General features: G+C 45.6%; 4 protein-coding genes across 5 annotated transcripts in view; all 4 read left to right on the forward strand.

Annotated features, from left to right (window-relative positions):
- The window catches only part of Hs6st (heparan sulfate 6-O-sulfotransferase), a 108,779-nt gene extending 87,163 nt beyond the window's left edge, over nt 1–21,616 (forward strand). The window contains exons 3-6 of the mRNA XM_033385175.1: nt 12,757–13,095; nt 13,160–13,708; nt 13,773–13,957; nt 20,514–21,616. Coding sequence (XP_033241066.1) covers nt 12,757–13,095; nt 13,160–13,708; nt 13,773–13,957; nt 20,514–20,649 — 1,209 coding nt within the window. The 3' untranslated portion in view covers nt 20,650–21,616. The remainder of the gene's footprint in view (nt 1–12,756; nt 13,096–13,159; nt 13,709–13,772; nt 13,958–20,513) is intronic.
- mira (coiled-coil domain-containing protein miranda) lies at nt 164–19,522 on the forward strand. Of its 2 annotated transcripts, XM_001359841.4 has the most exons (3): nt 164–180; nt 16,582–18,665; nt 18,756–19,522. In XM_001359841.4, the coding sequence occupies exons 2-3, from the start codon at nt 16,869–16,871 to the stop codon at nt 19,368–19,370; spliced, it is 2,412 nt and encodes an 803-aa protein (XP_001359878.3). In that variant the 5' UTR covers nt 164–180; nt 16,582–16,868; the 3' UTR covers nt 19,371–19,522. The 2 variants fall into 2 exon arrangements, with proteins under 2 accessions (XP_001359878.3, XP_003736901.2); XM_003736853.3 differs by having other exon boundaries at nt 16,582–19,522.
- Nucleotides 6,958–7,612, forward strand: LOC26532066 (uncharacterized). The gene has a single exon (XM_033385178.1). It carries the CDS (start codon nt 7,183–7,185, stop codon nt 7,603–7,605), a length of 423 nt encoding a protein of 140 aa, XP_033241069.1. The 5' UTR covers nt 6,958–7,182; the 3' UTR covers nt 7,606–7,612.
- Nucleotides 21,617–23,187: 1,571 nt separating the features above from the next.
- Nucleotides 23,188–25,788, forward strand: LOC4803081 (solute carrier family 22 member 1). Its single transcript, XM_001359843.4, has 4 exons — nt 23,188–24,019; nt 24,080–24,234; nt 24,305–24,931; nt 24,993–25,788. Exons 1-4 carry the CDS (start codon nt 23,253–23,255, stop codon nt 25,568–25,570), a joined length of 2,127 nt encoding a protein of 708 aa, XP_001359880.3. The 5' UTR covers nt 23,188–23,252; the 3' UTR covers nt 25,571–25,788.
- Nucleotides 25,789–26,731: the final 943 nt, after the last annotated feature.

Here is a 26,731-nt window from a genome sequence, read left to right on the forward strand (position 1 = left end):
ATAAGCCACACGAGGCCGTTGCCTCGCCCTCTGCCGTGTGCCGAGTGCCGAGTGCGATAAATAGGTGTGAAGTCGGAACAGAACAACAAAACAAGCAGCAGCAAAAAACCTGAAAGTTGCATGACATGCGGGTGGGGGTTGGGACAGGCCCAGTGAAGGAAGCAACAGGCATTGAGAGAGGTGTGCCAGGGTAATTCTTACCTGGCCAACGCTGCGTATGCTTTATATACAGCTCTCTTAGTGCCTCAAGTATGTGTTTAAGGCGGAAATTCGAGTTGAAGAGCTAAAATATATATTAATGTTAATATTTAGATTATATTTCACAGCTTTTAGAGCCGGCAGAGGTTTCAATTGTAATTCCATCAATTTTCCAGGGTAATTCTTACACGGCCACCGCTGCGTATGCTTTATATACAGCTCTCTTAGTGCCTCAAACAAGTGTTTAAAGCGCAAATTCGAGCTGAAGAGCTGGAATAAATATTTCTGTGGACATTTAGACCATATTTCACAGCTTTTAGAGCCGGCAGAGGCTCTGAAATACCCTACTTTCCATCAATTTTGCCCAAATAGAACTCAAAACAAGTCTTCCAATATTCTTACAGCTCTATGTTGGCTGTACAAACACTACAAATAAACACATTATGAAGAGTGGAAACAACAGCAGCGGCAGCCACATAAAGGGTTCTGCCTGCTTCGAATTGGGTAAATAAATAAACAAGAGGCAACAAAAATTTGGTAGCAAACTCAAACAAGGGCCAGGCAAAGACAACAAACCATGGGCTAGTGTGTATCTGTGTGCAGCATATGAATGGGCAAACAATCGAGGGAAAATCAACAAGAATCCACGACAACAATAAGACAATTGCAGGCATGGCACACGTTTTGTTTGGATTTTTCAACGGAATGTTTACAAATATGTGATGTGTGGGTATCCAAAATGTTTGTCTATTTGGGGCCCAAGAGGGCACACAGGTGACAAGGGGTATCTGTACTTTTGCTGCTTTGAACAAAAGGTACTCCAATCTTTGGCCCCCACTTAGGCGCATTTTCTTGCATTTTGTTAGTACAATATTTAGCTATGCAGCCACTCGAAAGGCCCATTCTTGTTGTCATTTGTCCAGATTTGTTGCTGGGACTTTGTGCGGAATATCATAATAATCCAAGCGTACAGCACACTGGCTCTCTGCTCGAAATCCTGCTATCTTGTACGGCAGTCAACACTCATACGCCTCGTTGGACGAGTTGCTGCACGAGTCGCTTCATTGTTGGCCTGGCATATTGTTTCACATTTTGAGGCAGCGCCACACACATACACCGAGAGAAAGAAGAGCCGCAGCCGGAGCCGGAGCCAGAGCCAGAGCCGTATCATATGTATGCAAAAACCAGGAAACGTGTCTGGCACGGAACTCCACAGAAATGCCAGAGTTTTGAGATGCCAGACGATGCCGGGTTACAAATAGTTGCATATAAAGTGCTTCAAATTTAATTAAATTATAATTGGAGACTCTGTGTGCAGCTGCTGGCCAGCCGGAGCCGCCAGACAATGTGTGCGGTTCTGTTTTCAGTTTCAATTACCAACAAAATCCCAATTAAGTTACATTCAAGCGGTCAGTTATGATAGTTGCCCTCCTGGCAACACTCTGTCGCACTGGGCGTATGGGTAATACGTTAAGCGCTGGCCCGTCCGAGGGCACAGAACGCTTAGCAGATTAGCACCGGCATTCTTTTCCTTTTTGGGGTTTTCCTTTCCGATTAAAGTGCGAAACATTTACCAAGAACAAGGCCCTGGCCGGACCGGACAATGCCCGAAAGCCAAAATCACACACAAAAAAAAATAAAAAAGGAAATAAAGAAAACACACAAAAGGCATAAAAGCGAAAATGTTGTGACATTTCAATCAGCATTTTTCACAACACAAACAAACATAAAAGAGAAAAGAAAACGTTAAGGCAACGTTAAGGGCCTTTATAGAAAAACATTTGACCATTTTTCATGGTCGGTGCTGCCAAAACAAGTGTCAAACGAAAATTGAATTGTGGCAAAAAGATGACAAAGAAAACCTTGGAATATTCGTATTAAATTGTGGATTACGCGGCGTATGAGTAATAACATTTTAAACAGCGGGTTTTTTGCAACATTAACTGCCGCAAAAGGGAAAACAATTATAAACACAATTTTGCGGTCGTAACCGCTAAAAAAGTCGTGTTGTTTGTGGTTCAGCGATAATTCTTGGGAATGCTATAAAAAAAAAACCAGTAATATTTGTTTTCTTTGGGAAAATAGAGGCATTTTTTGGTAATACTAAACAAGCAAAAAAAGGGCCGCCTAAAAAGTATCTCATAACCCAAGCTTTAAGCCTAAGATTTGCGTTAAAGTAAACCAATTTAAGCTGGAAAATCCACTGACAGACAGGCAGGCAGACAGGGCTACCCTTATCCCCTGTCAGCTGAAGTGACTTGTGGTCTTTTACTGGCATTAACTTTACCTATGATTCACAGACTTCCGGTCTAGAGTCTCATGTATGTGAATCCACCGAACCCTGACCTCAGATGGAAAACTTTTAGCTGGTGCTGGAAAAAAATGGCGTTTCATTTAAATTTACGCGCCAACTTGAGTACAATAAAAGGAAATATGAAACTGTTGCCCCGACACCCCCCTGCCATCCCCCCCAACTACAACATTAGCAGGAACAGCCACCCACCACCCACTAGCAGAACAGCAGAACAGCAAGTAAAAATGTAAAGTCCAAAAGTCCACTTAACAAGAAAATTGTTTCCATGAGCTTCCTTTTTTCCCGCCTGCCCTATGCATTAAAACCATTTCCAGGCAGGCCCTCGCTTATTATTAGCTTTCACAGCGTGGGTGTGCGTGTGTGTGTGTGTCTGTGTGTCCATACAAAATACTTTGCACATTTTTATGACTGTGACAGTGCGACCAGAGCACCCACTCCTGGACTCTCCCGCCAGCCAGCCATGACCAGGGCCCTCTCTTGGTTTTCCCATTTCCCCATTATGTCACACCACCACCCCCCCACCCCCTCACCCCCCACACTCACACTAAGAGGAAACCCAAACAATTTTCCCAAGAGTTTATGAGCGTGAAAAAATGTTTACTGGTTAGAGCTTGAAAAAGCGCAAGAATTTTTTTTTTCCATCACTTTTTTGTTACAAAATAAAGTCGCCATTTTTATGCAAAGAGAGAGAAAAAAAAATAGTAATTAAAAATTGTTGCCGCAGAGCAAGAGTCAAGCATTTTCATTGGGGGGGGGGAAATCTTTAAAGCCAAAAGCAGGAGGAAAGGATTTAAGCATTCAAATGCCTCTCTTCAAATAGTTTTCCTGTTTTAAATACTTTGCTATATTCTCCCCAATAATTGTGGCACGTATTGCCTATGAAAAAATACCAACAAAAAGTCACAAAAATATGAGGCATTGGATTTATTTTGTTTTATCATTCGTTTCAGTTCATTTACCTCCGAAATCACAAAACTCGTTACCCAAAAAGATGGAGTCCAAGACTCATTTTGTGTTTGTGGTTTGGATTTTTGGGTATTTCCTTTCGCATTAGGGGGGGAGCATTCCCCCGCATCCTCCCAGCCAAGACCAGGACCATTCACCCATCCTCCCAGACCAGGACCAGGACCATATTCCCATCCTCCCAGCCAAGACCAGGACCATTCACCGCATCCTCATCAGTTGCGCTTCATTGTGTTTTATTTGCTGGCGCTGTTATCGCATGTTAACACTTCATGTGAAATCCTAGTCCGCCAGTCACAGTCCTGATGTCCTTCCTCATCATCATTGGAATGACCTTTGTATACACATATATACATATATACATATATATATCTGTATCTGTATGTATCGCAAAGACCACGCTTAGTTAGTTTTTGCCACACGCTTTGCGTGCAAAATGTCAAAATATATTTTACTCGAATTTATGGTGGAGCCAGAGCCAGAGCCAGCATTGGAGGAGCTCCTTTTTCGTCTATGCATGTGGGATTTGTGCCTTGTCTTTGGCTATTTTTAGGGATTTACACGCTTATCACCCACAAACACACACACACACACACACACACACACACTCAGACACTCGAGAGTTCTGGCCAAAATGAAAATATTATGCTACATTTCATTAAAGGAGAGCCACGACAGACCTCATCCCGAGCTCCGTTGAATGCTTTACAGCCACTTAAAATAGATTAGCTTTCAACGTTTCGGGTTCTCGACAAAAAACGTGGGACCCAAAACAAGAAGGAAAGAAAGCAAAACTTTAGATACACTTTGAAAGGCTTGAGGCAGGAGATTTCAATCAAATTTTGTCTACAAATGATTGATTTTTTGTAGGAATTTCTATAGAAAAAACAACTATTTAATTCTTGTACTCTGCAGGGGGTTCCCTTAAATATCTCTTAAATTAAGGAACTAATTTTCAATCACTTTCTGCCTTTCAAACATCCATAAAAACTCTCAATACCCTGCGAAAGTGTATACAAATAGACAGCGAAAGAACAGCAAATAATATATGACAAGACCATAGCTCTTGTGGGTCCTTTGGGGGGGGGGGGGGGGAAGGACTCTCTGGCTCTTTAATGGAAAATCCATTGAAAAACATAAGCAACTGTCGAATGATTTAAGGCTTGAAATCACAAATAGTTAGGCGTGACAGGTCGCCAAAATGGCAACAGTTCAAAAACCCCCAAGACCCCACGCCGCCAGCTGACAATTTGATAAATGAAATGACAAAACATTTCAACGCCCAGCCACACATTTCATCAGTGTCCAATCCCCAAGGAAATGCGGAAAATATCAATGGGATGCGGAAATTACTGGTGGCAGGCCATCATAAAAGAGATAAGGAGAGAGAGAAATCCATCTTCAATCAGTGAAGAGGGGGGAGGACGTGTGAGTCCCAAAGCGATTAAGAGCTCGAAAGCGAAAGAAGAGGTCCTCTCAATTGGGATCTCGTTTCAGTTGATGGCCAATCCCAAAGCCGTAGCCCTGGCCTGGCCCATATTTCATTTCATTCGTCTTCAGGCTGCCTTCTTTTAGAGGGACCCCTCCCCGCCCTGCCCCCAACAAAGGCCAAACTAAATATGCTCTTTCACTCCATGTGGCCCCATCAGGACAATCTGTGTCCTGCTGTTACGTCTGCCCCTATTTATTGTGCCTCCACACACAGAAAAAAAGGGCAGAAAAATATTAGCCGCCTCTCAATCGTTCAACTAGGCAAAGACCCTCCAAAGACCTCCAAAGGGGGGACACAAAAAATGGTTTGTTTATGCAAATTTTCAATGGTTTTTGCTCTTCAAAAAAAAGATGAACGAGAGCGCCTTTTTCTTTTGCTTTTAAGCGAATTGCCTGTGAAACGGAGTTGGCAGTGGAGTTGACAGCCTATTTATGAGAGGCAGGGAGAACTATGAGATAGAGGCCAGTAATTGAAATGATTCCACGATTCAGTGGAGCTTCTTTCGAGTGGAAAATCCTTCAGGTTAGCAGCCAATGAAATATCTATACCGCCTGCCATGGACACACGGAAACTCTGGCATCCCAAAAATATCATAAGTTATGCATTTTCATTGGGAAATTTTACTGGCATTTACCCTGGAATTTTCAGCTACATATTTGTTTAAAACGATAATCAAATGCAGAACGCCAGCCTCATTTATCACCTGTACGAGTACGAGTATGTGTGTGGGTATGTGTGTGTGTGCTAGCCAGTGTTGGGTAATTTTGTATATTTCCGGACTCTAGCGGCAAAGGCTTGAAGCCTCTTTGTTTGTGTACAGAATGGAATTCTGAATAGCCAGGCTCTTTTTTCCCCACTCCCACTCTGTATCGGTATCTGTCTGTGTGAGTATCCTGTCTGGCTGTCTTTGTATTTGTGTGTTTTTTCGCCGACCAGTTGACCATTAGAATGGCCGGCCACAGGCAGGACAGGTCCTGTGCCATCATCAAAAGCGGATGCCCCTTAACATTTATAACTGCCCGCAATGACAGCATTCTGCAAAACCATTAAATGCAGCTGAATGTTGCCTCTTGACTGTACTTTTTCGGTGCCTTAAATAGATGGCAATATTTGCAAAAAGCCAACTCCACAATGACTTCTCTGCCACAGTAAATATTGTAATAACAAATACAGTTTTATGATTTTGATGAATGATGAGAGATGAAAATATTGTGGTCGACAGTCAAGTAGGGGTTTTATGGTTTTGCTAAAGTTTTTCCACAGATAAAGGCACATTTATGAAGTAGTTCTACAACTATCATAAAAAAGTGCATGCTGTAATAATTTTTGAGATTTTTGATAGCTGAAAGTCTCGGTTTTAATGGTGGAATACCATAAGAGCTATAAATATTTCAGAGAGTGTGGAATGGGTTTAGTGATAGAGTTCTTTAGGTATATACAGCTTTATTTTTGAATTTACTGGTAAATCACACTAAAAGGCTAAAATATAGTTTTAAAAGAGACTTGTGAAAGGTCTGTCTCCCCTACCCTACGGAGATCTATTAGGTATTTTTCGTCTTCCTACCATTATCCACCATTGTAAACGGTATTTGAGTATTTTTATATAAGAAATATCCCATATAAAATATAAACATAATCAAGTAAGCTTTATTTGAGCCAAATACTAAAAATTCCGCTCATCCGAAAGTGCTGATTGGTGCTATAGATGCTCAAATTCAAACATGAGTCAATTGGTTTGTGTTGCACTTCGGGAAAAGAGCCACAACTTAAAAGATCCAGGATCCAGATAGAAACCTGAAGTCCTGAAGTCCTTTCGCACATGCAAATCATGCTTCCAAATGCCATCGTTTGGAGGCAAATGGTTTGCCGGATCAGCCAGCTTAAAATATATTAAATTAGTAGGAAATATAATCTATAGATGAAAGTATTGTCCACTGCCGGATTAAATGATTAAAATTTCAGTGGGTTTAATTGGTTCCTCGTCGAATGCCCATAACTTTCTAGTACTGAAAGTTGGCACAAATACGCAATACAGAGTAAATATTGGCATTAAACTTTGAGCACTCGGCTCTTAGCTGTTACATATACGATATACATATATCTACACAGATCCTTGACTAATTGCCCCAGACGCAGCGAAACGATTCGATTTGCCTGAAAACTTTCAAGTCTTGGGCGAAAGTTTTGCCTGGCAGACACATTCACACACTCCCCCATGCCGGGTCTGCAAATAACTTTAAGGCTGTGGCAGCCACTGTTGCTGCTCCTTCTGCTGGGATGTGCCGCCTATGCTGCCCCTCAGATCCAGTTCATATCCAGGACTCGTGCGGCAGCCTGCGGGGAGAACGAGGAGATCTCCTGCCTGCCCTGCCAGCAGCCCAGCTGCACAGTGCCCAACTATGATACGGACTGCTCCAAGGACGTTATCTGCCAGCTGGGATGCGGCTGCAAGTCTGGATATGTGCGGCACGATCACACAGATCGCTGTGTGTCCATCTACGAATGCAAGAACTTTAAGTGGATCTCACAAGACCCCATCAGGGCAAGGCGACTCGTGGCTCTGAAGCGTAAACTTCGTGTCGGCAGCTGGGGACGGGGCCGACCCCTCCGCCAGTTTCCTGAATATAGAAAACTGTGAAATTGTAGTTTTATTTGTAATTTGCTTGGCATTTCGATATGGTATAACCAGTTGCCAGCGAAGCGTTCACCATGTCAGCCGTCTTTCAGTTTTCACTCTTTTCGATTCTCTTGATTTCGATTTCTATTTGGAGCTCGTTGATCGCCAGCCTCTGGGCGGAGGAAATCGATTATGCAGAGCTAAAGGAGAAAACCCGTAAGTGCAGCGCCTATATGGAACTTTAATTGTATCATTTTATGTGGTCTTCCCTGTAGTTTGCATTGACGATGGCATGGGCCACATGATGTGCTACTAGGCTTCGGAATTAATTGAAAATTTGTATGTCCTAAATAAGCAATAAACGGAATTGGGGTACTGCTTTCAAAATCTCTGGGCTCTTCCATTTTATGACGCCACACGAAATTGTATCTTGGGAATTCTTTTTTTGGCAAACGAAAGTTTTATTGTTGATTTTCGCTGTACTCGAAATTTACGACGTCCCGACCCCAATCTTGGGAGAGAACCTTCTTCGTGCTTCTGTGGATGGAGTTCATAAAGCATACAATCTCAAATCTGTGCACACAGACCACATAAATATTAATTTAGTCGCTGTTACTTGCGGGTGTTTTACTTTCGGTTTATTCCCGTAACATTTGTCATTTTGTTTGCCTGCACTTTGGTTTTATGAATGGAAATTACGGCTCCCTGCTTTCAGGTTTTTTTTTATTGGCAGGTTTTGTTTACGTTTCACTTAAATGAGTTTTTTGTGGTTCCTTTTTTTTATGGATTGTCAGATTTAGGGATGGGCATAAACAGTTTGCAGGGTGACTAAATGGAGCTCTATTCTACCCCAAAGAACACCCTCTCTCCCCAGAGCAGACAATTGTTTTAAGCTTAATCCAACAGTCAATGAAATTCACATACACATCCGTTTATTCCACTAAATTAGTTAATTTCCCATTAAAATTTATATTCACTTCTCCCACTGGAACCCCCTTTATGTTATGTTTAATTCAGTGAATATTTGTGCAGCTTCATCAATTATTTGCATATTTTATGAATTTCCATCAAATGCGATACCCGTCTGTCCCCGCCCGCCCCAAAAAGTATGCAGCACATTTTTGCATTTCCGCTTTAGCAAAATCAAATTTTAATACTTCCGGCGCGCCGGAGGCTTTCCCCTGCGCCCATGTGCGCATAAATATCTAACGAATTTAGCACAAAATAATGATTATTATTATTATATTATTACAGCACAATGGCCACACGCTGACCAGCGGCAGCGGCGGCATGAAAAGCAATTAAATTGCCGGCAAAGTGCTCTCTTACACATACACTCTTACAAATTGTTGTTATATATATTTTTTTATTGTTGCCATCTGCTCGCCATTTGGGAGCTTCATTTTAGTTGCAGTGCCGCCGCTGAAGCAACGAAAATAAAATTAAATTACCCATTAGTGGGTGGATTTTCGTCTCATAATTTTTTGTTCTTTTTTTTTTTGCCACACACCAAATTGTATTTAATGCGTGTGTTTACGTGCACCATATAAATTTATTATGTTTTAATTTATTGTCGCTCTCCCTCTGTCCCTCCCTCCGTTTGTCTCTTTTGTGGAAAAGTACTGTACTTTTTAAAGCCCCATTTAGAGCACTTAAAGTGCCACCTAACTGACTTACGAACAGAACACTAAACAACTTGACAATAATATATATCAGAAACAAAAAAATCGAACTTGCCCCCGGGTGCCACTAAGGGGATTAAGGTAAAGAGCTTCGGGACAGGACGGGACAGGATACGGCTGTGCCAGCGAGATTTTTCTTACACTTTTTTTTTGTCTGCTGATAATCGAATTGGTTCGCTGTTGTGGCTTCTCTCTGGCCGCCTGGACACAATAAATTCAAAACTTTTGCACTCCCTTCGGTCTGGTGCAGCTCTTTGGGGCCTTACACTGAGAGAAAAGGATGAAGAATAAGCCAGGCCAAGGACTTCCTTTGCTTTAATTTCCGGTGTAATGTCTTTAATGTAATTTTAAAGCCTTGTTTTAGATCTAATTTATTTTCAAGTTGGCAAAAATCTCAAAAACTCAGTGTAACATTTTTTCTGGCCATTTAAATGGCAAACTTTTATGGAAACAAGCTTACACGCATTTCTGCACACCCCACACACAGGGACGGGCACACGCACAAGTTGTCGGTCCGAAAAGACTTCAAGATAAGAGTGGGGAGGGTTGGGGTGTGGTGGGGGTTTTCATGGCAACCCCCCTGGTGTCCTTAATTTCTTATGGCCAACAACCATTCCGCCCGCCTGCCAATTGTTTAATGAGCTGAGTTTCTGCCTGAGTTTTCTGTTCTGTCCTGTTCTGTTCTGTTTCGGTTCTCCTGCTCCTTCCTGCTCCTCTCGTTGCGTGTTTTGCTCATTTGGTCTTCGGCTAAGCAGCGGAAATTGTCAGATAAGAGAAAATTCTCACAAAAAGTTGCTCATTTTAATCGAGAAACTTTTTGTCTAGTTTGATTGCTCAGAGAACAGAAACTATATGTATCCGAGAGAGCCGCCTTGCTGACTTGCGGACAGCTGAGGTCTTGTTTTATCTTTTCATTGACGCTCGGTTGTCAGGAAAATTCATAAATAATGATAACACCATCCACAGGAAAATGTTGCTGTGCCCCATGGCCCCTGACCCTGGCCTGGCCTGGCCTGGCCCGGGGAAACTTATTCTAATTAGAAAGTTATGCGTGGCAGCAGCACAAGTTTTGTGTATTGGCAATTTTTGAATATTTCTGCGGGGGCCGCCGTCCCATCACAAAATAAACACAGCTGCTGGTAATGCCAGAAACTTATAAGACAGGCAGGGCAGATGTTGGAGGATTTTCTAGCGGTTTGGAAATGTTAACAAAAGATGACAGAACTATCCTCAAATGTTTTCCCAATAACCTATCCTTTCATAACCCATCCCTTAACTCAACTTCTTCAGCAGCGTATGTTTCAATCACTTTATTGAAAAGACGTGGGTTGTTGGGTTCAACATACGAGGGTGGTCTGATAAGTACTTGGTGCCAGTATCGCCAAATAGATTTACTATCATTTAGTTCATTCTTTTGGACGGCTACTGGTGAAATTTCAGCCGAATCGGAGTCGTAGGAGCCATCTGAAAAATACGTTTTCCCGAGGTCTGCAAAGTAGGCCTCCGCGGCGGCGACGACCTCCTCATTCGACTCAAATTTCTGTCCGGCGAGTGGCATTTTTCAGTAAAAATAAATACAAATAAATATTTTAAAATATTAGAAATAAAAATTAGTCAATCTGGAGTATATAGTGGATGTGGCACCGGTGCCAAAGGGTGTCAAAGTGGAAAAAAGAAGTGGCCCTTTTTTCTTCGCCAAATGAGACGTTTTTTTCTGCAACTCAGCGTCGAATCGGTCCAATAGTTCGGTACAGTAGAGCCATCGTGTGATCGTTTTGCCCGTCTCCAAGTAGTCGATGTAGATCACACCTTGTCCGACCGACAAGACAGTCTTTGCCTTCTTCGGAGCACGTTCGCCGGGGAAAGTCCACTATTTCGACTGTTCCTTAGTTTCTGGTCACAAAACTACGCAGAAACTCCTCCTGATTGCGCTTAAACATCATCAAACACTGCTCTGAAGTGGTCTCACGGTTGAATTTCTTGTCCTTATATGGGTTATTGCGATGGTTTATAGCATATCGAACGATTGCGAAAGATGTGAGGACTTGAAAGCGATAGAGTCATTAGCGATAGAGCACAAAATCGATTCAAGACTGTTTTGGATTGAAGGTCTATTCGAAGGCGGTAGACGGGGTGCAAGAAGTGATTGCTAGATCAAGACTGAAATCAAGGGCAGGCATTGCCCGTGCGAGGCTTCGACAAGAGCGCGACAGATCCAGAGACCGAGAGCGAAAGCGGGGGCGAGAGTAGAGCGAGAGCGAGAGTGGTGCGTGAGCGAGAGCGGGAGCGAGTGCGAAGGAATAAAAGAAAGACGCGAGATGAAGACAAGAGAGAGCGGCTGCATGGGCGGCTGCCGTCGGCGAGAATATCAATATACATAAGTATATACATACATATGTACATATGTATGTATGCGGATGACAAAGTGGGCAACGCAAATAACAAACAATGTGAGATTTTACTCTACTGCTGCACCACTGGCTATAATCAAGGGATCAATTGTGAATGAGCTGCTTAACCCAGCAGAAATCTGGGGGACTAAAGGTTTTTAGGATAAGTCCCAATCACTAATTGGACCTCAAGCAGATAAACCATATATTCTAGTCAGACAAGTGGGAATATAACTATCCAGTTGGATTTCCCTCTAGACAATATGCGGATGGTTTTTCAGTTTACCACAAACCAATTTCCCTGCTTTTAAATTGAGTGGCCAGCCGAACAGATGCCTGCCCTTTAATTGAGCTGCCAGCCGAAAAGTATGCTACAAGATTAATCAACTTTCTTATGCAAGGAACTACCCCCCCCCCCCCCCCAACAGAAATCTCCATTACCTGCTCTGCTCTGCTCTGCCCAGGCATATTTATGGCCAGTTAATATTGAAATTCTTCAACTTAATTGTTGTGAGTGCAGTGAAAGGGGGATAAAAGCTGGTTCTCGATATTAATAAGCGTTGAGTACGTGCGTGCCATAAATAAAAGTGCACATTCCGACGGGTAAATAGAGTGAGACACGGTGTAAAAAAAAACCAGAAGCAACCTGGCGAGAGATGAGATGAGATGGTGGGGGAAAATGGCGATAAATGGAGGAGTTTTCCAGTAGTTGGCGCTGCCGCCCACCTGTGTCGTGTGCAAAAATATGCATTTAATCCCGATGTGCATTTAATTAATGCTGAACGTAAATACTCTCCCGCAAAAAGGGGGAGAGGCTTGGCTTGGCCCTTTTTTGTGATGTAAATTTGCAGCCAATAAATTCAATTTAAGGCCCAACGGTGACAGCGAAAATGAAAAATTCAATTACATTCACACCACTCAGGGGATCATTACGATGCAATGCCCTTCAGATCACATATATACATATCTACAGGAAGGGTATATCTGATGGATTGCAGCATGTATTCCATTGAAAGTACAGGGCATATCCATAGTCGACCAACCATTGCCTGGCATCCACTTTAATGTTTGCTCTTTGCTCTCTCTCTTTGTAACCGCAGGTATGCGCCCTATCCAAACGCGCCGTGATACTCCAGTCCTCGGATATCCTTGCCTATAATGAGCTCCCACTCCATCAGGCCAATAGCATTACCAACAACAACAACAATGCCAACAGCAACAATTTGGGAGCGCTGGGCGGCATTACGGCCATGGCCTCGAGGGCATCTGCCTCCGCACCGCAGAACATCATCGCCAATGCCGGACTGAGCTACGAGGATGTGCTCAACGATGATTTCCAGTTCGATATGGATGGCCACGATGTGATGGTCTTTCTGCACATCCAGAAAACGGGCGGCACCTCCTTTGGCCGCCATTTGGTCAGGGATTTGGACCTAAAAGTGAGTCTGAGAGCCTCTAATCTGTGGCCCTCTTCCATTAACCCTATTTTCCCGTGTCCCGTAGCGACCCTGCGAGTGTCAGCGACAGAGAAAACGCTGCTATTGCTTCCGGCCGCATCGGAACGAGAACTGGCTCTTCTCGCGCTACTCCACGGGCTGGAAGTGCGGCCTCCATGCCGACTGGACCGAGCTGACGAGCTGCGTGGACGTGGAGCTGGACAAGAACGAGGGCGAGACGGCCAAGCGTCGGTACTTTTACATATCGCTGCTTCGTGAGCCCATCTCCCGCTACATGTCCGAGTACCGCCATGTGCGGCGCGGCGCCACCTGGAAGGGATCGCGCCACTGGTGCCTGGGGCGACAGGCCTCCGCCGCTGAGCTGCCAGCCTGCTACAAGGGCAAGGACTGGCTGGACGTCGATCTTGATCAGTTTGCCGGCTGCGAGTCGAATCTGGCGGCCAATCGGCAGACCCGCATGCTCGCGGATCTCGCCCTGGTCGGCTGCTACAACAAGTCCTCGATGCCAGCCCACGAACGGGATCGGGTGATGCTGGCCAGCGCCAAGCGCAATTTGGCTGCCATGGCCTATTTTGGACTGACTGAATATCAAAAGGTTGCCCCATCCCCCGCAGATCTCTGAGCCGAAGTTTAACGTTGAATGTACTCTCCCTTTCCAGATGTCCCAATATATATTTGAGGAGACCTTTAACCTGCGCTTTGCCATACCCTTTGAGCAGCACAACACTACCATTTCGGCGACAGCCGTATCCAATCTGCGAGCGGACCAGAAGCGTCGCATCGAGAAGCTCAACGGCCTGGACATAGAGCTGTATGTCTTTGCCAAGAATTTGCTGTTTCAACGGTGAGTGCCATAAATCAGAGGGGATCTTTCACAAGATAATTGGCTTATGTGCCGCTAGTATATCCTATGTCCTTCTCCATCTGTAGTCTGTAGTCTGTAGTCTGCAGTCGTAGTTACAACACGTTTTTCTGGTCATGAAACCTGAACATCAGAACATCAGTCCGGTTCTTTCTGCGCATCGGGATGTCGGAACGTCTGGGCCGTAGGTCGATGACTCAGACTCCTTTTGTATCCCAAGAGGGTGCCAGGAGAACCCTTTGACATGGACGGGGCCCAGGCCCTATGGTTCTTTGCCTTTGTGTTGACATCGGTTCAGCCAAAGGTTAGGGAAATTGAATGGATCCCATGGTGGTGCCATCATTAGATCGCATTACTTTTTAGCGGCATTGCCATGAACATCGGTTATGCACGAGCAGGCCTGGGAAAATGATCTTGCAGAAGGTAGCAACACCTTCTTCAATAAAGGGAAAATCATCATTAGGCCAGAACATCATTTATATTACTTCTGGGTCTTTTGTTCAAAGACCGTATTATTGTAAAAGTGTTTTAGGTTTCAGGAAGAAGTTCCAGAACTTTAATTCTGTTTTATTCCAAGTTTAAGCAAAGTCTATCAAAATCCCCTTAGGGATGGATCCTGACTTCCTCTCGTCTGTCTCCTGCACAGCTGTGTGTGTGTGTGTGTGTCCCACCCAGAATTCTATGCTTCCTTGATTTGGAACCCTAGAATTATCACCTTTCTGTTGCTGGAATATTCCATTGTTGGGCATTAAAGTAACAACCAGCAGAGCAGTTGGCAGTTGAGGGAAAAAGGGACGGGGACACGCCGCTTGCTTGCCGCAGGATCAGCAGGATGTCATAGATGGGATCGATGCTCGATTAGCTAACTCCCTCGCGTGATCAAGGCAAATCAATTTGCCTCTGAAGCTCTCTGGCTCTCTGTCTGATGAATTTTCCACGCAATTCAATTCCATTCAATGCGCATGGGCGCACGACCCGCCCATTTCCCTCGTCACATTCACGCATTTTCCTTCCAATTATGCGGGCATCGGATTTCGTATCAAATGAACAAATTTATGCTGGCTGCCAGCTGTATGTAGTTCTGGCGTTGGAGCTAACGGCCATCAAGCCATAGACCAATCCTCGCTACTCCAGTATATATCCTGCAGGATCAGACAGATGGGAAAGCGAGTGCGAGTGCGAGTGCGAGTGCCTCTTCTTGCCAGACAGCGGCGGCGCACACATTTCCTATATACACTCCTGCAGGAGTAAGGGAAAGCGGAACCCCTGAACTCTCGTATCTGCTGCCCCTTCCTCTGCCTTATATATATATTTACCCCCACCCGTACCCCCTGTGAACCCTCCTTGTCTTTGGACTACAATTGCAACATTTGCGCGCGCTAAAAGTAAAAAAAAAACTACCATATTCTATAGTTCACAAATGCGATGCCGACGTCTTGACAAACACATAGATAAGGACTGCGGCGCGGCGTCTAAGGATAAGGAATTGTGGCACGAACCACCACCAAAACAAGCAGAGCGTAATAAATCTTTGGCAGGAGCCACAACGACTATGGAATACTCTTGAAAGTGCGCTGTGATATCAAGGGGAACAGGGAACTGTGCGATTTTGTATTTAGGGTGTAATATATCTAAAAATAATAGACATAATACTAGGGACAAACTCCCGTAGGAGTAAACCCAAAACTAATTTATTATATAGAGAGTTGATCTAAAACGATCACTGTTCTTGAAGGGAATTCTTCAGGGGATGTTTAATAATTTTAATTATTTTTTTAACTCTCAAAGAAGAAAGACTAAAGTGTTGGAATAAATACAGAATTATTTATCTGTAATATAAATAATTTTGTCGAGAAATCCTGGCTCCTGGAAAAGGTATACTTACTGTTGGAATAAATACAGAATTATTTATCTTTAATATAAATCATTTGGTCTGGAAATCCTTACTCCTAGAAAATGTATGATTTTGTGATATTCTATAACAATATCACCTGACAATTTGTTCTCTGTATAAAGATCTACACAGAATAGCCGGCTATCTACCATTAAATATATATTGAATTAAATCCGGATAACTAAGGGCCATATGGCCTATGCGTGGACCCGCTGAGGGCCGTCCGGGTTAACATAAACTAAATTAAATATTCGATGTGTATGAAAACTATGCATCTATGCATTAGAATCAGTTATCATACCTTTACTATCATAAAAAGGGCAGTACCGTAATTCTGCTGACAGATTTATCATACACGCACTGCTCATTTCTCCAGCCACCAAACTTCCCAAGAAACACGGAGATACCCCACCTAGCATAGGGTATACCAAAGCCACAGAGGTGAGAGACAACGACAAATGCACTGCAGGAACAACAACAAAGAAGGATCACTTCCACGACGCGCCACGACGCGACACGACGACGACGACGACCCTTTGCCCGTTCCGATTGTCGGGGGTTGTTCTTCGGTAGCAATGCCTCTGTGCATTTCTCCCCCTCCTCGCCGTCGGCCCTGCCTCGGCTCGCTCCGCGGGGTCTGCCTCTGCGCCGGCGCAACGACAGGGAATTCAGTTAGGTTTTGACAGCGGAACGCGTAGGTACAGACATTGAGAGAGAGAGTAACGGGTAGCAACGGGAAAGCGGGATATTATTGTAGTGTAGAGAACAGACCACGAATTACAGAGAACAGGAAACAGAAAACACTCAAAATTGAAACGGACAGATTTGTTAAACAGAAATTAAAAGTTAAAGTTGTGTTTATGTTTGATTATTGAGTTTTTGTTATTGCTAAAAGTTAAACGAAAGTTATTTATGAGACGTTAAACAAAAACAAACCAAAAAAAACAAAAGAGATTCGTGCAAAGCCATAACAAAGTTAAGCAAAAGACAGCAGCCAGAATGTCCTTCTCCAAGGCCAAGTTGAAGCGTTTCAATGATGTGGATGTGGCCCTGTGCGCCTCGCCAGCTGCCTCCAACAGCTCTGCCGGTTCCACGGGCAGTGCCACGCCCACGACAGCTGCTGCAGCCGCCGCGGCCGCCACTGTGGCGGCCAATCCGGCACCCGTGCAGCCAGAGCGCAAGGAGCAGATCGAAAAGTTCTTCAAGGATGCCGTGCGCTTTGCCTCCAGCTCGAAGGAGGCCAAGGAGTTTGCCATTCCCAAGGAGGACAAAAAGTCCAAGGGTCTGCGTCTGTTCAGGACCCCATCGTTGCCGCAGCGTCTGCGCTTCCGTCCGGCGCCCAGCCACACGGAGGCACCCGCCAGCGGAGCCTCAACGGCGGCCTCCACGCCCTTGCACTCGGCCACCACGACGCCCGTGAAGGAGGCCAAGTCCGCCAATCGTCTGAAGGGCAAGGAGGCGCTACAGCAGGAGATCCGTCACAAGAACGAGCTGATCGAGAGCCAGTTGAGCCAGCTGGATGTGCTGCGCCGTCATGTGGAGCAGCTGAAGGAGGCGGAGGTGAAGCTGAGGGAGGAGCACGAGCAGGCGGTGGCCAAGACGGAGCAGCTGATCGAGGCCCTGTCCAGCGAGAACCACTCGCACAAGGAGCGCAACGAGCAGCTGAGCCTGGAGCACACCCAGCTGGTGGAACGCCTGGCCGCCATGGAGCTGGCCCTGCACCAGCAGCGGGAGGAGCACGAGCGCCATGTGGACACGCTGATCGCCGAGAGCGAGGCCCTGCGGCTGGCCAACGAGCAGCTGCAGCAGACCAGCGAGGATCAGATGGTCGAGCAGAACCTGCTGAATGTCCAGCTGAGTGCCCTGCAGGCGGATGTGGCCCTGGCCAAGGAGCGGTGCAGCGAGGAGCAGCAGAAGACGGCCCAGAACATCGAGTTGATCGAGAATCTGCAGAAGAACAATGCCTCGCTGCTGGCTGACGTGACACAGCTGAAGGAGCAGATCGAGCTGGATGCCCTGGCCTATGCCCAGGAGGCCAAGAGCAGCCACTCCGAGCAGGAGTGCCTCCGTGTGGAGCGCAACACTCTGAAGAACGATCTGGCCAACAAGTGCACCCTGATCCGCTCCCTGCAGGACGAGCTGCTGGACAAGAACTGCGAGATCGATGCCCACTGCGACACCATTCGGCAGCTGTGCCGCGAGCAGGCCCGCCAGACGGAGCAACAGCAGGCGGTGGCCAAGGTGCAGCAGCAGGTGGAGAACGACATGGAGAGCGCCGTCGAGCGGGAGAAGAGCTACTGGCGGGCGGAGCTGGACAAGCGCCAGAAGCTGGCCGAGAACGAGCTGATCAAGATCGAGCTGGAGAAGCAGGACGTGATGGTCCTGCTGGAGACCACCAACGACATGCTGCGGCAGCGCGACGAGAAGCTGCAGAAGTGCGAGGAGCAGCTGCGCAACGGCATCGACTACTACATCCAGCTGAGCGACGCACTGCAGCAGCAGCTGGTCCAGCTGAAGCAGGACATGGCCAAGACCATCACCGAGAAGTACAACTACCAGCTGACGCTGACCAACACCCGGTCCACGGTGAACATCCTGATGGAGCGGCTCAAGAAGTCCGATGCCGATGTGGAGCAGTTCAAGGCGGAGCTGGAGTCCGTGCAGCTGGCCAAGGGAGCCCTCGAGCAGAGCTACCTGGGCCTGCAGGCCGATGCGGAGCAGCTGCGCCAGCAGCTGACCGAATCCCAGGAGGCGCTGAATGCCCTGCGGTCCTCGTCGCAGACGCTGCAGAGCGAGGTATCGTTGAAGGAGTCGATGCTCCATGAGCTGCTTGCCGGCGAGGCGGAGACCCTGGCCAAATTCAATAAGATTGCTAACTCGTTCCAGGAGCGTATCGACGGCGACGCTCAGATGGCCCACTACTACGAGCTGCAGCGCAAGGACGAGACCCGCGAGGCCTACATGGCGGACATGAAGAAGGCCCTGGACGAGTTCGCCACCGTCCTGCAGTTCGCCCAACTGGAGCTCGACAACAAGGAGCAGATGCTCGTGAAAGTGCGCGAGGAGTGCGAGCAGCTGAAGCTCGAGAACATTGCCCTCAAGTCGAAGCAGCCGGCATCCGTGTCGATGCTCACAACGCCCAGCAAGGCCAACAAGCCGAACACCACCGATCTGGAGAAGATCGAGGATCTGCTCATCGACTCGGAGCTGCGGGCCGAGTGCGACAAGATCACCTCGTGGCTGCTCAACTCCTCGGAGAAGTGTGTGCGCCAGGACAGCAGCAACGAGATCAGCGAGCTGCTCTCCTGCAAGTCCTCGCCACGCCCACAGCGCACGCCCAAGGTGGCCACGCCGCACAGTCCGCGCACCCCACGCACCCCACGCACACCACGCACCCCCCGATCCGCGGCCGGCACTCCCAAGAAGACAGTGCTGTTCCCCGGCAAGGAGAACGTGCCCAGTCCGCCCCAGAAGCAGGTGCTCAAGGCACGAAACATCTAGGCTATCCATCCCCCCCATCCTCAACCCTCACCCCTCTACCTCTACCCCTATATTCTATATATCCTATATACGAGTACTATTTCTATTATAAATTATACGTTAGCTAAGATCTGATTCAAAATACATAAACATCGTTGCATACAACACAAGAACGAGTTATTTTCCTTCTTTGATTTTGCTGCGTGATGGCATTTTCCCAGGCCGGAAGTAGGTCTGAAGGATGGGGCGGGGGGGGTTGAAGATGAACCACCCGGATCGACCAGTTGGATAACCATCTTGCGACGCTGATTGCGCACACGTGAGACTTGTGCGCGCGGTGCCAGTCCTGTTCACTCGATGGGAACCCCCGACAGGCGCGCTCACCTCCTCAGGCGGAACGAGGAAACGACGCAACGAAATGTGCAGCTGCGCCTGCGCCCCATCCTCAGGGGTGGGTTGGCCTAACGTCTTGAGCACGGAACCGAGAAAATACCCATGCACCACCACCACCACCAGCACCAGCACCACTCCAACCATCCATCCCGTCCCTCCATCGGTAGCCTTGCAAGCTTGGGTTGGTTTTTGGGCCTGGAAAAAAGTGTTTCATTAACTGTGACTTGGGCCTGTTGACTGACGGGGTTTTTCCTCTTTTTTGCCTTCCCTCAAAAAATCTTTTGGTGCCTGCCAGAGAGAACCTTTTGTCTTGGCCGGAACAATGCTGCGCTGCTTATGACCTTTGACATTTTTCTGCACTCACAATGCGCCAGGGGCAAGGCAAACGCTACGTACGAGAGTGTGTGTAAGTCTTGCCCAAGTCTTGGATTTATTTATTGTATACCGTACATACAGCTGTACTTTGAGGCAGCTGCATCCACAATTGACGGGGTTTTTACGGCAGGGCAGGGCAGGGTGCATATAAGGTATGTGTATAAGAAAACATTCTATTGCGCATAAGTAAATTGAACAGCTTTTGTAGGAAGCATGTAACAATGGATGGGATAGGAGGGAGGGTTGGTGTTGGTCCCGGTGGAAGGAAGTAAATCCAAACCCTGCGACAAAGACAAGTAGGGAAATGCGTAGATCCCAGGAAAACGTAGATTAAGGATTGTAAAAACTGTACCCTACCTGAGTGAATATTAATTATGTTGTTGTTTCTCTTTACAGTTTCGAACATCTGAAGGCAAAGGACACCAACTTCGAGCAGCGGTACGCCAACCTCGGGAACATCTACTTCAAGCAGGGCGTCACGGAATTCAATTGGGACAGCAACGTGGATGATGCGCTCAGCACGGATCATTGAACTCGAAACCAAATATTAATGTTTAGCCACTAGATTTAGTCAGACACCAACTCAACCACGAATACAATATAGCAGAGTGAGGAGGAGGCAGCATAGACACAACCGAAGGACTTTACACTAGCGTCTAAGGATAATGTTAAGCCGTTTCGGCTTGTCTCATCTAAAACAAAAAACATGCACACACACACACACACACACACACACACACACACACACACGCATATATGTATCTAAGAGCCCTACAAATAGTAAAGCAAAAATCTCCGTGTGCGCGTATTATAAATTTAAACCTAAGGCTACACTCAGAAATCTATGACCTATAACCGTACATACTCCTTGCTGATAAGTCGCACACACATACCATCGGACGAATTGTAAATACTTTTGCATAATGCATAATACGATATAATACCTATATATATATATTTTATAAATATGAATCGAGTTATGAGCCAGTGGGAGGGCAAACTCGAATTACATTTACACTGTCACTGCGCATCGACTACACGCCATAAACTAGATTAATTAATTAGTTTTAGCATAGTGCTCTTTTGTTTTATTGTTATGCCAAGTCTCTGCAAAGCCAAATCCACACGTAGTCTAAGCGCGTAGTGCTTGGAAAAATGTTCTCGATCCAATGACGCATTTATTTTATTTAACTGCTTAGACAACCCCCAGACCTCTGTAAATACCGCAGAATACTCTTACAAAAAGGATTCAAAATAAAACAAAAATCAATTTTAACACGAGTAGAGAGGCGCACGTAACTACTGCTAATTTTATACAACTATTGTTTTGCCAAACAATTGAATGGCAAAGTGAGTTGTTAGCTGACATAATTGTTTCAGACAATAATTAATTGGAGATCGACACCAAGCAAAACTCGATTGATTGAATGCGACATTTGAATAAACAAAGCCAACGAAATACATATACAACAAAGCAAATTGCATAAATCAAAACAAAAAACCACAACATAACCCTGGAAAACCAAATGTAAAATATATTTCAAATATTGATTAATTAATTATGACGCACGGCGCACAACAGTTGTGCCGTTTTATATAGCTACCAGAAGGGAAAATACCATGACATTGAATAATTCAAGCATCAAGCATGTTTCATGTACATTTTCTTTAGCATTTTCACGAATTTGCAGTGAGAGAACCACACAATCAGCATAATAACAACAAAGTAAACACCACACATACATGCAGGTCAAATTGAATAAAACAAATGAATCAATAAAATACACAACAGACATATCTATTTATTTGCGGGTCCATTTTCAAAACTTTCAGTTTAAAAAGGCGTTATTCATGTTTCTACATGAATTCTACATCATACTCAGCTCGTTAGCGCCCCCGCCATCTGCGGTACTTAAAAAATATAGCATACTTTCAGGCTGACGCGAGAATATCGGGGACCCTGTATGAATATATATCCTGAACAAGGACGCCATATGTTCCCCCAATCATGGAAAGCCAGATCGGTCGCTGCATAATTTAATTATTGTGGTGCTATTAGCTTAGGACATACTTTCCCAGGACTTTGCGAATCTAGACTGTAGAATGACATCAAAATCTGGATTACGAAAATGAGGTAGATTTTTGGGAAATCTTACGATGCGAAAATCTCGAAATGCCACGCCCCGCTCGTCCCTTAAATAGTCAAGATGTTGACTACACAACTTGCGACCGCTCAAATCGTCGAAAACGGGAAATTTTAGGTCTGGGATACCAAGCGAACAGAAATCAGCAGCAAGCAACTTTAGCGATTGCAAACAAAATATGGTGCATACTTTTGGGGTTACAACGAATCGAGGGGGAAAAATAAATTTTTCATAAACGATTTTTCAGCGACCGACGTTCTGCTGATTTCTGTTCGCCTGGTATCCCATATTTAAAACACGCAAAAATCTCGGTTTTGAGTGCCACCAAATTGATAGTGGTTTCTGTTCCTGTAATCGGAATAACAGGCCCAGCCATATATATCCGGTTTTCTCAGCTATTTTTGATTTGATTTGATTGCAAAAATTTCACTTTTAAGGATCAAGGATATTTTCCCCAGTCTTTAGCTATCTTCGCCATTCATGGGCCTATCTGGGCGTGCCAGGGCTTCCTGAAATCGGAAAAATATCCTTGTTTCGATCAAGGATCAAATACGTATATTTAAATGCAGCTTTCTTCTTTACGCTCTATCAAGGTCACAGAACCCACGATCAGCGCGTGGCATGTCTTTTCGGGATCGATTGGCACCCGAAAGTTATAGTCATAGTTTTATAGAAGCCAGCTATTTATTTATTTTTTGGTATAATAAAACGACCTAATGTCTGTCTTCAAATCAAAATCACAAGTTGGGGAACCTTCCGAAGCATCACAGAAGGAATAAATCTGATATTCCATCTAAAGATCAACTTGGCCGTGACGTGTGAATCTCGTCATATTAATTATAGCTTCATAATATACAATATCTTTCAATCGATTCAATGATCAATGGAATTTTTTTTCTTGCCCAATTTTAATGACATTAAATAATTTAGATAGCTCTTTCCCATTTCGCAGGCAGCACACGTCATTGATGGTATAAATAAAAAGAAAACAATGCTAATAATAAGTCGTCACTCAGACTGGGCACAAAATCTCCGACTAATTTGCACCAATTTGTGGAGACAACTAACCAGTAGAACAAACATCGTTTTCCCTTCAGTGATACTCGCATCAAAATATCCGATCGATGGAAAATTAGCAGAATCAGTGCGACTACGTTCGCCAAGGTGTCAGCGCGGCCTGGTCATGCCGGAATCGGAATCGGAATCGAGTGGTGGTCCAAGCCGACGTAAGTCATCCGTTGCCGTGGACGTTGTGGAGCAGATCCACGGAAGCTTTGGGCGCTGGCAGTTGCGGACCATACTCCTGATTTTTCTCTGCAAGATTCCCAGTGCCTGGTTCATGGCCTGCATAATCTACACGGCCCCGTATCCCTGGAAAGGAGAGCTAGTCTGTCGTCCGTCGGACTGGAATTCCAGCGAACCACTGCCAGCGGATGACAGTCGAATTAACAATCTGTGGCAGGAGGAACGCAGCACAGATCGCCTGTTCAATGTGGATGTGTGTAATGCCTATGCCCAGACCCTAGCCCGAGGTTTTGTGAGTCGTCATGGGCAGGAGTGGAATGCCACTGCCTCGAAAGACGAGGCATCATCGTCATCGCTTCCCTGCGAACAAGTGGAGCACACAACGGCATACAAGTCGCTAATCACGGAGTTCGATTTGATTTGCTCGCGTCGTGTTCTGGTGGCTGTGACGCAATCCTTTCATGCTTTGGGGGCGCTCATTGGCGGTCTAATGGCCTACACGGCTCTGAAACGGTACGTACTTCGGATATTACTACAAAAGACTGATATTAATGGGTGAAATTCCTCCTCTAGCATCAGTCCGCGACGCCTCATGCTGTTAGGGATGCTGGGGCAGATCTTCTGCGGGAATCTTACGGGTCTGGTGGACACCTACCAGTTGCACATCTACTTCCGCTGCCTCACGTCCATATTCTGCGCTCTCATGTACACCTCGGGGCAGTTTATATGTAAGTGGAGTTGCTGTCAAAATCAAAAGACCCAAGACACGAACTTACATCTTACCATCGCTCACTGCAGTGAACGACATTACCTCGGGACAGGCTCGGATTATAGTCATCACTTTGTCGGAGCTATTCTGGTCTATTGGACTTGTACTGCTTCCTGGGATATCCATATATTTCGATGACTGGAGCTACCTCTATGTGGCCATTTCCTCATCCCTCATCGTACTTGTCTGGCTGCATCGCTGGATTGCGGATGCTCCCCGCTGGCTGTTGCGACACCAGCGCGTTGAGGCGGCACTGCGCCAGCTGCTGGAGTCGGCCACCTACAACAATCGAAAGGTGCCGCTCACCCTGGACGTTCAACTCACGGCATACGCCAAGGATCTGGAACTGATGGCCGAACATAAGCGCAGCTACTGCCGAATCTGGGACGGAGAGACGAAGCGCAGTCAGCTGATCTACATTCATTGGATCTGGGGCTGTGCCATGGTCCTGTACAACATCACTCTCCTGATGATACGAAACCTGGGTGCAGCTCAAGTTCATGTGAACACAGCGGCCCTGGGATTCGCCGAGATGGTGGGCGTCTTTGTGGGTCTCTACATGATTCTCTATACGCGTCGCCATTGGCGCTGGGCAGGAAATCTGATGATTGCTGCTGGGCTCAGCACCTACCTGGTCTGGCTGCTGCCTGAAACTGGTAAGAAATCGGGAGTTAATTTAAATATCCCTGCCTATAATCATTCCTTCTCTGTAACTAGAACGAAACTCACGGCGCGTGGGTCTGGAGCTCATATTCTGGCTTATATTGAAGCTGGCCAACTCCGCCTCGATAGCCGTGCTGACCACCTGTACGGGGGAAATGGTTTCCAACGAGAACCGAGTCCTGCTGATGCTCTCGGTGGTGACGTTTAGTCGTCTATGCCTGGTCTTTTGCCCCTTCCTGAGCACCTTGACTGTGATACATCCGCTGGTGCCCATCACCATCATCGCCACCGTCGGCTGGATCTATGGCCTGGCCCTGAGACGCCTGAACCGTTACTACTGGAACACGGAACAGCCGCACATCAGCCAGGTGCCCACGCCCAACACCTACCGCCGTCACTCGGAGATGATTCTGCGCCGCTGCAGCTCCGCCAGCACAGAAGTCAGCGGCTTCAGCAACGAGCTGTTGACCAACTTTGAGCGGGATATGGCCGTCAGTATTGCCGATATCTGGCACATCAATTTCTATCCGATTGATATGTGCGACAGCCTGGCGGAGATAGAATTGCAGAAGAGACCGTCAGAGGTGGAGACAATTGATGCCTCAAAATCGCGCAGCTTGGAAACCATTTGAGGAGATTTCGGGCAGCCTATAAGTAGGCTTTGGAAAAGATACATTTTAGAGGGAGAAGGATGTGCTGCACGATAAATTATGTCAGGCCTTGATATTATACTAGAAATTACCTTGAAAGTCTAGTGCCAAAATAGAGTCCTTTCAGTATGATAATAGGAAAATACTTTGCTTTAAATTATTTTGTTGCAATAAAAACAATCATAGGAATTAAATGCCAACTAAAACACGCCTTCTTCTATATGTATGTATGTATGTATCTATGTATCCACAGATTTCGCCACAAAAATCGAGGCTTGCCTAAAGGTAAAAGTAACCGGTATCAATCAAAATCCGAGCATTTGGCGTCACTGTCCGCTAATTAAATTATGAATCTTTCGTTTGTTTCGTTTCAAAAATGTATGAACTCAATTAGCAATCGACGTGATACGAGTTATAACAAATTAAACTAATTTAAACAACAAAATTATGATGATCGATGGCACACAGCACATCCTGGAGCAAAAGATCCACTAGGAGTATTCAAAATTGATTTATCAGAAGAGAACGAGAAATTAATGTAGGTCAATCGCAACTAAAGAAAGAACCCAACCATCGATGTGTCATTGCAAAAAAAAATAGAATAAAACAGCAACACACAGACTATAAAGATTAAAATAGAATCCGCAGAGGGCAGAACAAGTTGGGGACAAGTACTACCCCATCGGCAAACAGCTGATAACATAAAGAGAACAAAATAGTATTATTATGGCCCCTAAGCCATAACCCCTTTAGCGGAGGAGCTCTGGAGAGAGACCCCTTCTTACGGTGTCGCGCCAAGATAATGCCACACTTGATTGCTAAACTCAAACAGAAACCCATACCGTAAAGAGCACTGAGAGACGAGACGAGACGACACTTTATCGATTAGCCTGCTATTCAATAAAATTAAATATTAAATGGGCAAACAAGTTGCGGAAGTGACATGTGACCCTTGACCACAATTGCTTCTCCGTTACAAAACATAACTATATTTTGAACTTGTACAATTAAACTACAGTACCACAAAAATTGGATAGAAATTTCTAATAAAAAAAAGGGAAAATATTGAACTCTGTTAATGGGTTTTTATTATTTAAGCAAATTCATTTAGAAAATTAACGCTCTTGGGGCTCCGTTGCTGTC

Source organism: Drosophila pseudoobscura, chromosome 2, assembly GCF_009870125.1.
Source record: "Drosophila pseudoobscura strain MV-25-SWS-2005 chromosome 2, UCI_Dpse_MV25, whole genome shotgun sequence".
Classification (NCBI taxonomy): domain Eukaryota; kingdom Metazoa; phylum Arthropoda; class Insecta; order Diptera; family Drosophilidae; genus Drosophila; species Drosophila pseudoobscura.

Bases quoted from the DNA above. Each gene is read 5' to 3' on its own strand.
- LOC4803081 (XM_001359843.4), top strand. From the start codon at position 23,253: ATGCTAATAATAAGTCGTCACTCAGACTGGGCACAAAATCTCCGACTA. The intron at 24,020-24,079 runs GTACGTACTTCG...TTCCTCCTCTAG, and splicing joins GCCTACACGGCTCTGAAACG to CATCAGTCCGCGACGCCTCA. The intron at 24,932-24,992 runs GTAAGAAATCGG...CTCTGTAACTAG, and splicing joins CTGGCTGCTGCCTGAAACTG to AACGAAACTCACGGCGCGTG.
- mira (XM_003736853.3), top strand. From the start codon at position 16,869: ATGTCCTTCTCCAAGGCCAAGTTGAAGCGTTTCAATGATGTGGATGTG.
- LOC26532066 (XM_033385178.1), top strand. From the start codon at position 7,183: ATGCCGGGTCTGCAAATAACTTTAAGGCTGTGGCAGCCACTGTTGCTG.